At 42.8% G+C, this 12,588-nt stretch overlaps 1 protein-coding gene across 3 annotated transcripts in view; it reads right to left on the bottom strand.

Annotated features, from left to right (window-relative positions):
* Positions 1-12,588, bottom strand: part of COP1 (COP1 E3 ubiquitin ligase) — a 112,318-nt gene that overhangs the window by 66,228 nt on the left and 33,502 nt on the right. For all 3 annotated transcript variants that reach the window (XM_081915087.1, XM_081915086.1, XM_081915088.1), the window contains exons 10-11: positions 11,423-11,537; positions 9,981-10,116 (exon numbers count right to left, since the gene is read on the bottom strand). In XM_081915087.1, the coding sequence (XP_081771213.1) occupies positions 9,981-10,116; positions 11,423-11,537 (251 nt within the window). The remainder of the gene's footprint in view (positions 1-9,980; positions 10,117-11,422; positions 11,538-12,588) is intronic.

Genomic DNA, 12,588 nt, shown 5'->3' with positions numbered 1-12,588 from the left:
GCAGAGACAGAGAGGATGTAGACAATATATGCTGAAGTAACAGAAATGGCAAAATAATACTTTTGTTGGTTAGGAATGAGGCTTCTGCCCCTCCCACAATTAGTAGGACCAGAACAAGTTATGAATAAAGGGCAAAAACTGAAGAGCAAATGCAAAGTTAGCAACTGGGCAAGCTTGATAAATCTGCATCATTTATATGGAGCACAGAATTTTAAATCTTCCTGGTGGAAAATTGAATGGCCTGGGAGCTTTTTTTTAAAAGAACACAGCGCTGTGGTACTTACAGTCCAAAAGTAAGTTTGTTTTGCAAATTAGCAAGCCAAAGTTCATGCATTATACAAGGACCATATTGTTTCTTGGAGATGAAAAAGATGCCCTCCTCCAAATGAACATCTGTAGTATCTTGATATATACTTTTAAACAGGCTACAAATTAAGATTAAATGTTTTTAAAAATCATTTAATTATCTACAGATGGAGATTTCTTTGAAGCTTTAACAGCTTTAATGGGAGATGGCATCTCCTAAATATCAGGGGCTAAAAATTATCAGCTAAAGCTAAATAAAAGAGGTCCCACTGGAGGCTTAGTGGCTTACATTTATTAACTTCCTGAATTCAAAGTATGCAAATTTTATCCCTAAAAATTAAAAATCTCTCAAGCATACACAATAAAGCTATTTTTTAATTCATCATAGAACCATTATAAGCAATGCCAGGGAAATCCATAATGAGACTATTGTTTTGACAATCAAGATGCAAAATACCAGAAAACAATTCAAAAAGACATTACAAACACTCTTAAGAATTGCCAAGCCAGTTCTGTTAATTTTATGTTATACTTTGAAGTGTGAGCATGCTTTAGGGCCATTGTATTTTCTAGACAATACTCTGGAATGGAGGCAAGGTGTAGCCAACTGAAGCCTACATAAATGGCCAGGTCCCATAAAGTTGGCACCGTCTAGAAGGGCTTCACAATGAACTACCGCTGAACACAGCACTGCACATAACTGCCAGCATCTACATACTAACAGAAAACTCATTCTCTGAGCATGAACCATTTTGTCATCAAAGCAGTACCATTCACACCTAAGCACTGGCAAGCCTGGGTGAACAGACTCTGTAAGCAATGTCCACAAAATAAGCAGTGTCCACAAAGTTTGGCTAACAGCTAAAGATCTGAGGTTGCCAGGATCTTGTCCCTCTTTCTCCAAACAGGTCAACACACAGTGTCTCATTTAGACCTTTATAGTCTAGGACTAGGTCAGTGTTGAGGAACCTTTGACTAGGGCTGGGCAGTACCTGCTTCCCAACATTATAATATATCACCAGCTAAATCTCGTGATATCCCAAAATATTACAATGTCGGAAAGGGGGAAAGAAGGTGGGAAAGAAGCAGGCAGTTGTCAGCCATGCAGATGATCAGCATCACCATGATCACCTTCTGTGACTTCCTGGCAAGGCTGGGAAGGCAGCACTGCCCTAGGTGGGGCGCACCAGCCAAGGTGCCACATGGCATAACACTGCGGAGCCCTGAGGCACCGCCGGCCTCCCAGGAGACAGCAGTTGTGGCTTGCCTTGGCAATAGCCTTTCGCTGTGCAAATGGCAGCTACCAGGAACCACCCTCCAGAGCATCACGCAAGGCACAGGAGGCGGCTCTGTTCCACTCAGCGCTTGGTGCAAGGAAGGGAGCAGCCCACTGACACTCACGTGGCCAGGGAAAGAAATGAAGGTGCTGCCAGACTTCTAAGGCTGGCGGCTGGCCTGCGGAGGGAGCGAGTGGGCAAACATCAAGTGGCCTGGCTGGGGTCTCCAGATTAAAGCATGCAGCGCGGGCTACAGCCAGGGGCAAGCAGGGATTCACAATACATTGCCTGCTCTGCAATTCTGAAATCACTCTCGCGATTTTAGCTTTAAACTGGTTTCAGGCAATGTATCGATACATCGTCCAGGCCTACTTGTGACCCTCCTAAAGTTGTTAAACTACAACTCTTATCATGCCCAACCATGCTGGCTGGTGTTGATGGTGCCTGGGCCACAGGTGTCCCACCCCTGTCCTTAGTAGACCTTTGTGCTATCACAGTCAAGTCAGTGTGCTCTTACTAAACCTCAAACGTCTCTCTTATTCTGGCCCAAGGACAGTTATTTCAGGGTATTCTTCTAGCTATGCTTCAAGACAGCTCTGGCAAAACATGTGTATTTCAAACTAAGATATTGAAATCAATTAGAAATCTGAACTGAAATACCTGACACCCAAATCCACTTTTACTACATTATATAAATAATGATGTGCCTTTGGGTCACAGAATCATAGTTGGAAGGGACCTTCCTGCCTGCTCCTCAGGAGAGTCCTTACCCATCTTTACACCCTGGCATCCCCTAGAGCAGAGGTTTTCAACCTTTTTGAGCCCACGGCTCCTTTGACCAACCACATGCTTTCTGCGGCTCCCCTGTGGGATACGAGGGAATCCCCACTTACTTTGGAGTTCCATTCTGGGCTACCACGTGAGGATTCCCTTGTTCTGCTCCTGCCCCTTTTGTATGCCACTTTCAGTGGGTGTGTGTAAGTGGGAGCATGTGTGTCAGTAGTTCACAAGTGGGGACTCCCCTGTACTTGGTAAAAACTTGGACTGTTTTGTCATTTAGTGGTTTTGCCTATCCTTTTATGAAGGATTAAAATTTAAGCAGTACAGATTTGAAAAGGCTTTTAAAAACTTATGAGTCATTCATCGCCCTGCTCAATGTTCTTTTTGTAAGGTGGCATCCAATTAAAAAACCCTGAAACACGATTCCTAAGCAGCCCCAAGTGGCAGTGAGTCAGGCCTCCCCTCAGCAGCTGGGATCATAGAGATGGGCTAGAGAGGCGCACACTCAAGCAGCACTCTTTCAAAGACAACCAACATCACATAGCACAGAGATACATGAAATAGTAGAGAAGCACATCTTATTTGTCTGTTCCGAGTAGGGAGTTACCGGCTTTGCACTGGAAGTCGAGTTTTGTTTTCATCTGAGGGAGGGAAAGAAGGAGGAATGAGGGCTGGGGCTGCTCACGGCACCTCTGACCGTCACTCAAGTCACCCCAGGGTGCCACAGCACGCTGGTTGAAAACCACGGCCCTAGAGTTATTTGGCACCGCAGGTCAACTCTGACAGGTGGGTGGGGACTACCCACATTTGAGAATCCAGAGTGTCATATTTCATTTCCAATGAACTCTCTTGCCTCCCCAAATTGGCTTCACAGACCAAGCCTGGTCCATAGGCTTGAGGTTCCTCCCCTCTGCCCTAGAGATCATATGGCAGATGATTAGCTAATTTAGTATTCGTGCCCCACTTTTATCACCAGGATAACTGACCATAGAATAGCCTGCCCAATTATCAACCAAATACAGAACATCAAAGGCAAAGATGTAGGGTAAGACACTACCGTTAATTCAGAATTCCCTTGGATCAAAGCACACCAACTGTACTTTTATCAAACTATTTGATATTTTAACAAAATATGCAGAATCAATTTAAACAATTAAAGGTTGCTCTAACTTCTGAACTCGCCCTAACTGCTAACAGAGGCAGATAGATTCTCTTCGCAGGAAGAATACTGGGGGAAAGGAATATAAGAAGAGTTCGAGCATTTTAGGTATTTTCCATAATTTAACCCTTAACTTTCTAACTTCTAGTGACAAGGAGGTATGGAAACAAGGAAATCTGTACCAGTCACAAGCCAAACACTGTAAAGTACCGTATTTTTCACCCTATAGGACACACTTTTTCCCCTCCAAAAATGAAGGGGAAATGTGTGTGCGTCCTATGGGGCGAATGCAGGCTTTCGCTGAAGCCTGGAGAGTGAGAGGCATTGTGCACACTTCCGGAGGATGCTCCGTGCTTCGCGCAGGTGTCCGGAAGCCTTGCGCACCCGGGGGAAATCCCCCCGGGCGCGCAAGGCTTGCGGACGGCAGCCTGCAGCCCGGAGCACGGGGTGCCCTCCGGAGGATGCCCCGTGCTTCGCGCAGGTGTCAGCAAGCCTTGCGCACTCGGGGGAACTCTCCCCGGGCACGCAAGGCTTGCGGGAGGCAGCCTGCAGCCCGGAGTGCCCTCTGGAGGACGCCCCGTGCTTCGCGCAGGTGTCCACAAGCCTTGCGCACCCGGGGGGAGTTGCCGCAGGGCTCGCAAGGCTTGCAGATAGCAGCCTTGTTCTGGGGGCTGGGGGGGGGGAATAATTTTTTTTTATTCATTTTCCCCCCAAAAAATGAGGTGCGTCCTATGGGCCAGTGCGCCCTATAGGGCGAAAAATATGGTAAGCCTGAAGAAAGCAGCCCAAGAGGAGATATGGATTTCTCTCATGCATCTTCTACCCTATTATGAAGAAGTTAAAATCAGAAGTGAGAGAAAAAGGGTTCATAACATAGTCTATGATTGAGTATTATGGCAAGAGGCTGCTATTTATCTTCCTTATTCCCACATGGAACCCTTTCCCAGTACCATGGAGACCGAAAATGTGCCCATATGATGTTGTAATTTTAACATTCTATATTTCCCCCCTCATTATGGAACTCAAGATGGCATACACAGAGTTCTCCAACAGTCCTCCTGTCTAACCACTGTGCAGACCCAGACCTGCTTAGTTTCAGAAAGGTGGTGTGCCATATCCCATCAGAACATACACCTCAATCAAAGCTTAAGCAATCAGTTCTTAATGTGGAAAGCATAGCAAAGAAAAGGGGGAAACCATGCATGTATTGCCAAGACTGAGAAACATGCGCTTATGGGGTGCCATGTCCTTTCTTTCCCTATAGCTCACTAATGAGGTTGTGGTTTTCTGAGCACCTCTGAAATAAAGTTTTGTCATGTGGTCTTTAGGCCAACCTAACATTCTGCCTGCACAAAAGTAACCATGTGTACAGTTGAAGAGGCCAAGCACTTATTGAAAATCACTGTAAAACTTTACAATGCGTTTTTATCCTTCTTTGTAGGCTACATCACTCCTACCTAAACACACACTTTTGACCTCCTGTGCCACACATATTAACAGCTACTGAGAATATTCTTAACTACTCTCAATAAATACAACTTGCTAGTATCAAAGGACATGACAATAGACCAGTTATAGACCTGTTCTATCAGTTACCAGTGAAATTTTAGAAATAATTTAATTCTGCCATACCCTTGCACATCTCTACTTCAATTACAGTATTTAAATAAATTCCTAAAAATCATTGTCATTCAAACATTGCAGATTCTTTATTCATCTTTTATATGTCTTAGTACTGACTTTCACCATGGGGAAAGCATTAGAAGTTGTTTAGCTGCATTAACTGTAGACCAGAATCCAAATAAGCTGACATTTTTACTCATTTATCAAATTTCTGAAAACTGCCAATGTACTCAGTTATCAGTAGGCCAAAATTGTATGTGCAGACTCTTATGTTCAAAAGTTATTTTACATATATGACATAGTAAGTGTGTGTGCCACCATAAATGCACCTAGTGAGAACTCTCAGCCAATTTCTGGTCTCTGACCCATCTATACAATACACATGTTTGGTACAGACAGATATTTTTATCCACACAACAACAAAAATGTAATGTGTGAAATAGCTTTAAAGACCAATTCCCCCCCAACACTATTTATATACAAGGTGTTCACCACATTTTATATTGATTTTATATTATTCTAGGTAAACCTGAGGACGCGGGTGGCGCTGTAGTCTAAACCACTGAGCCTCTTGGGCTTGCCGATCAGAAGGTCAGCGGTGAGACAACTGTCAGGGCTCCTTTACCTTTAGGTAAACCTGAAGCACATTTCTATTGATTTTTTTAAAAAAACCCATTGTTGATCTTTATTTAATATCAACATTTGCTAAGATGGTCATAGAGTAAATTAAGAAAGAAAGAATGTCTCAAATGTTCCTTTGTGGAGCCAAAGTGCTATGGATCTGCAACAGCATGAAATTTCTACCGAGAGGCTAGATACGGAACTCATATTCCAAACGATACAATGCTGATTCCAAAGCAAACAGAGGTTGCCACCTTGTGGGCTGGTAAACTACAGCTATTAATTAAATGATATATTGTTTTTATACTTCTTGTGAGATCTGATACAAAAGGTGAAGGCATGTTTTGGGAATATTTTAAGAAGCATTAAATAGCACCCTGCCTCTTCTTGCAATTTATTTGAAAGGGATTGAAAGTGTTTGCTGCCAATAAAAGCAGCATGTAACTGATGTTATCCCATTTACTCCATCGTTCCAAATTGGCTGGGGTGACCAATGCAACTCCAAATCCTATGCAGTAATCAGAAGAAAATCATAGCAGCAAAGCAATAACAGCAGATAGGGGAAACTGGAAGTAGTCAGAACTTAGCAGGGAAGAGAAAAATGCCTTATGGTTTAGCTTTTCCATAGGAAATAGTACCTCCTCTCAAATGCATCTTCTGATCTCAAAATAAAAATGGGAGAACATGCTAGTGCAAGCCTTCTTGAGAGTCCTGGAAGACCTCATCCCTGCCTTGCAGGCTTTTTCCCACCTGGCCTGAGAGGGCAGGACCCTGACTGACTCCAGCTACCAAAAGTGAGGCTGCTGAACAGACTATTGGGATGGAGTATTGTTTAGACTGTTTTCTTGTGGGGTGTGTGTGTTGTTATTGATATTAATTTTTTGTATCGTTATTTTAGATCTTAATATGATTTATGTGAAAACTGTTCGATCTGGCTGTGTACTTTTTGATATTTTATTTACTGTTTATGACTACTTTGTTATGTTTGTAATTATGTAATTTTTTATGCTGTAAGCTGTCTTGAGCATGGTTTTAACTATGGAAAGGCAGCATACAAATAAAATTATGTATGTATGCATGTATAAAGATTCACTTGCAATACTGGTGCTTTCTGTAAATTTACTGAGTTTCTTAGTCCCTTTTTGGTCACAACGTGACACAGTTTGTGGTTGTGCCACATGCCAGCCCCATCTCTAGCCAGAGGAATTGTGACTGCTCTGTTAGCCAGCCCTCAGGCCTGAGAACGCTGCTTTAAAATGCCAGCTTGCTTTTACATAATATCTCTCTCATTCATGACTTGATTGTAGATGAGGAGGCCGACCTGGTATGTATTACTGAGACATGGGTTGGTGGGACCTTTTTTCAGCCAGAACTTACTGGAATTCAGTTCCGGCATCTCTTTTTCTAGAAAAATAGCACTGTGGATGGGTAAACAGAGTGAGTTTGGTCTTATTCAGCTGTGCCTACCTGGGTCCTCAGTGCAGCATCAGTCTTGAGGGTGGGGCTGTATTCCATCTCTCTCTCCAAGCTCCCTGCCTGCTTGAGTGGGAATCTAGAGTGAATGTACCTGGCATTGGGCAATCAGGAGTCTGCTGGTTTACCACCCACCACACTGCCCAGCAGTCTTGCTGACTGAGCTGACAGAGGTGGTCTTGGAAGTGGTCTTGAAGGCTTCCAGACATCTATGCTGTGGGAGCTGAAGGTTTCATGGCAGCCATGACAAAAATGGGGCTGTCTCAACATGTCACTGGCCACATGGGAGGCCACACCCTGGATCTGGTTTTCTCAACCGGGCAGGAAGAGAGTGATCTGAGAGTGGAAGGATATTAACATCAGTCTTTTATCATGGTTGGCTTGCCACCTGAGGAGTTTTAGGTGTCCAGCAGCTTTCCCCCTCTGCAGAGGTAGGGGACCTATTAGGATGGTGAACCCTCAGAGGCTCAAGGATCCAGCTGGTTTCCACATGATTCTAGGGAATTGTCCCATCTAATATGACTGGGGTTCCTGCTGAAACACTGCCTGATCTGTGGAATATACAGATGGCCCAGGCCATTGACACATTTGCCCGAGTACCCTTTCCCACTTGACAGAGCCTCGCTGGCTCCTTGGTATTGAGCAGAGCTGAGGGCAATGAAAGAGACAGGGGAGACAGCTAGAGCGCAAGCAGAGAAAAACTCCAGGTAAATATAAGCAAAATTAGTGGGTGCTCATTATTGAGCCTATTTATAGTGACAGTGAAGGTGGCCAAGAAGACATACTTTTGCTTCTTCCATTACACCCCCACCGGGTCAACCAGCAGAGCTTTTCTAGGTAGTATGAGGCCTTTTATAGTCTGACCCAAAGAAGGTGGCAGAACAGACAGTGGCCAACAGTGACCTGCTTGCAAAAAACTGCTGGCATCCATCCCAACCAGCACAGCAAATGGTCAGGGATGGTGGGAGTTGTCAGTCAGCATCATGCTGACCTATCGTCCCAAATGTAACCTGTTTCATTTTCTATGTGCCCTTTTAATTTTATTTTCCATTTAGTTTTCTATCCAGTTATTTGGTCGTATTCTGTTATAAACATGCCATATTTTAAATATTATTTTGGATGGGAAACACTATATATATAGTCTAACTTTTGGACAATTTCCAGACAGGAGGTGCATAGACAGTAAAGAATATAACCAAACTAGACATTTTTTAAATTTTAATTAGTATGTCCATTTAGTGTTCTCAAACATGTTTTTGATATCTAAGTAATGGACACCACAGCATTTTTTTTTTAAAGATGTCCTTCAAGAATTTATGACAGGCAAGCTCTTTCAATCATTTTTCATTCTTCCAATTTATTTTATGAAGTTTCCTTATCTTTGTGAATTTCTACACTAGGAATTGCTAATTTTTTTGATTGAAAAACCAACATAAAATGGTTCTGCGACTTACTGACAAATTATGGATTTAACAAAAAACAATTTATTTGGCATTAAACCATTTTCTTATCAATGTAACTTCATCATGTCTACATTTACACCTCATCAGAAAGTTATACTCATTTGTTTTAACAGCATGTTTGGTTCAGCATTTTGAATCCTCCAAGACAGAGACGGGACGCGGGTGGCGCTGTGGGTAAAACCTCAGCGCCTAGGACTTGCCGATCGCATGGTCGGCGGTTCGAATCCCCGCGGCGGGGTGAGCTCCCGTCTTTCGGTCCCAGCTCCTGCCCACCTAGCAGTTCGAAAGCACAATTAAGTGCAATTAGATAAATAGGTACCCCTTTCTAGTGGGAAGGTAAACGGCGTTCCGTGTGCTGCTCTGGTGCCGGTTCACCGGAGCAGCTTCGTCACGCTGGCCACGTGACCTGGAAGTGTCTGCGGACAGCGCTGGCTCCCGGCCTATAGAGTGAGATGAGCGCACAACCCTAGAGTCTGTCAAGACTGGCCCGTACGGGCAGGGGTACCTTTACCTTTACCTTTAAGACAGAGCTATTACTGAAGTTGATCATATTACTTCCTAATGCCTAATTTAGCATCTTAAAATAATTCAACTGCAAGGTGTTCAGAACGTTAGAGAGAGAGAAAAAGCTCTCCCAAGATACTCAGCTTCAAGCTTTGTCAATTTACTCTTCTAAAATAAAGTTGACATTCTAATGGAAATGCTCTATTTACAGCATAAAAGGAAAGAAAGGGAAAAAACAGTGAGCTGTTTAAAAAAAGCTGAAGTACCCTACAGGCCAATTCTGTCTGTTTTTGACTGTAGGTTAAACATGTGTTGAACCAACTATATATATTTTTTATATTCTTGCTAGGTAGATTGGAATTAGAGGAGATGGCATCTTTAAGATTTCAGCGTTTTAAACTATTTGTATGTCTTTAATACACAAAAACATTATTGAATATCTCCAAATACTCAAATTTCTTCCTATATTCACTGACCTCCCAACTCAATTCAAACATACAGCATTCTTTTCATTGATTACGTTCCAAACTATTCTACTCACAGCAAGTTCCTGCTGCAATGCTAGCGCCTCATTTGGCAAATTTAATTTCAAGCCCACTCATTGATTTACCAAGCTTAAGAAGGAAACCAAGAAGGAGAAATTGTGGGCAGCATTCATGCAGGCAAAATATTGAGGCCAAAGATAGACCCTCAAGTAAAGGAAGAACTTTGCCTGATCCTATGAAGTCCCATTTTGTAGAATTTCTAGCATTTCAACAACATTATGTTTATTACCTGGATACTATGCTGGATCCATTGTAGAGGTCACTAGCATACGACAGTGTTGCGAGGGGTCGGACAGAATTGTAGCGAGTGAACTTGGATAGACACTCCTGAAATTCATCCAACTGGCTTGAGGTTCTGCTGTCATCTACAAAGGTAGGAGTGCGGGGGGGATAGGATTTTTAGATGGTAGAACACTCAGGAGCATCAGCAATTAGTGCAACTGGTACATTATTCAGTGACACATGTTCTGACTTCCTTCACCACACTAACGTTCTGACAGCCAAATTCTACATCACTTAGTTTCTGAATAGTCTTCAAAAAAGGCAGGTGCACACAAATCACATTACAGCAGTCTAACCTGGATGTTATTAGTGCATGAGGCCAGGCCCATCCTTTCCAGATGGAATCACAGCCTAAGCAGATACTACTTTCGCTGTTGGTTCAGCAATGGCAGCAAGTTCTTCCACCTCCACCCTTGGTGGTGCAGGGCAGATGACAGGGTGCCCTACAGCACCCCCACAAAAAAGTTGCCACCCTAATTTATACACCTCTTCCCAGGACAGACATGAATACAGGGACAGATGAAAACAGAGTAGGAAAGGCCACAAAGAACTTTGAAGTTAAAGAAAACTAATCTATGCTGATTGCAGATAGGGACAGGAATCTATGTAGGGAATTTAAAAGAGGAGCCAAAGAGGTGAATGCTGTTGGCAGTGAAGTTTTAGATATAGACATAGGTAAGAAGACTGAGGTGGCACAAGAGAAAGCAATTAATATACTATTTTTGAATGTTTTTAAACATTTATTCTACCATATGGTTTCTCAAGATGGTTCATAGTAGGTTATAAAACATACATATAAAAAAAATCAATCATAATGAAAAGCTGCGATAGTCAAGGAAAGAGAAGACTAGAGGTTCATGCTCATGTAATTGTGGGTGGGGACTGAGAGAAGTCTGTCGTACTGTACAGTAAGTCAGACTGAATTTTGGGGACAAAACAGGGACAAATTAAATAAAGACAAAGCTTTGTATCTGGTTGACAGGGTGGAGGGCAATAATATGAACCAATGGAGAGAATTACAGTGGACCCTCTGGATACGAACTTAATTCGCTCCGGAGGTCCGTACGTACCCCGAAAAGTTCGCATCTAGAAGCACTGCTTCTGCGCATGCGGCGAAACCCGGAGGTATATACTTCCGGGTTTGCCACATTCGCAACCCGAAAGTTACGTTACCTGAGGGTTCACTGTAATAAGGAATTGGAGGGCAGACAAAACTACAAACCAGAAACAAATCAATATTATGGCCGTGGGTGTCAATTATCTTGGTCACCTAGAGAAATCAACCTCAGTGAGTGGCAAATTGCCATGCTGGACAGGAGAATACAGGTAACTGGATGTATGGTAAAGACACAGTTAAGTACCCTATTCAGTAGCTAACAGGTATTCTACCTGATACTCGAGTCATCCTGGTGGAAAAGTAGCATTGCTCCAGATCTTCAAAATGGGCTGTAAGCCTCTTCCTCCTTGATGCTAACGTACTGTTATACCAAGGCTGCTTCTTAGCCTGAAAGAAGGAGGGGGAGGAGAAAGACTGCATTCAGAAGCAACTCCTTTGGCAGATTCTACTGCTCAACGAATAAACAGTAGACAGACATTTCAGATATGCTAAGAATCAAAATAAGGGTTAACATTTGTATTTGCTTCTGATTTTGTCAGTGGTCCACATGGGATGTCTTTTACCTATAATCCTTTTGATATGAAGGTAATAATTACAAGAGATCTATATTTATGCCTCAGGCGTAAGATTTGTAAGAGAAATATCACACAAATCAAAGATCACAGCATTCCAGTGAACAGATGATACAACAGCAACTTCTCTAATTTCTTGTCATACCACTACAAAAGAAATGACACCCAGCTCTCCAAGTTGGGGGGAGGGAATGGAATGTCTTTACACTAATCACTTTCAAGGAAACAAATGACCAAGAAAATACTTCTTGAGCTCCCTTTCCATTGAAATCAAGCTGCTTCACATCACACAGCCTGTTTTCTTCAATGATCTGTTCACTCTCTTGCTTACTATGCTATCTCAAGTAGTTATATTCAGAACACAGCAGGAAGTATTCAGAAAAACTTCTTTAGGGCCGAACTAAACACAATGTAGGAAATATACATATCTCTCGCAAGTATCTGAAGGGTCAATAGAGAAACCCAGACTGGATGAAGATTCTTCTTCTTCTTTGGTGATCACTCATAGCCGAGTAAGATTGTCGTCCATAAACACGATTTTAACAATGAGTCCGTAAGTGACTGTGGAGGCCGATTCTGGATCCACATGTCATTCCACAGCGGGGACATTGGTTTCTGGGCGGAAGTTGATCATGGTGTGGATTTGCAAAGCGTGCCTTCCTCTTAGCACGTTTCTCCCTTGCGTCCTGAGTTCGAGTGTCTTCAAAGCCAATGACACCTTTGGTAAAGGCTGTTCTTCAACTGGAGCGCTTGCAGGCCAGTGTTTCCCAGTTGTTAGTGTTTATACTACATTTTTTTAGATTTGCCTTGAGACAGTCCTTAAACCTCTTTTGTTGACCACCAGCATTACGCTTTCCATTTTTAAG

The sequence above is a fragment of the Podarcis melisellensis genome (assembly GCF_964234715.1).
Source record: "Podarcis melisellensis genome assembly, chromosome: 6".
NCBI lineage: Eukaryota > Metazoa > Chordata > Lepidosauria > Squamata > Lacertidae > Podarcis > Podarcis melisellensis.
The sequence above is the reverse complement of the archived record's forward strand: the minus strand, read 5'-3'. Positions and strand labels throughout refer to the sequence as shown.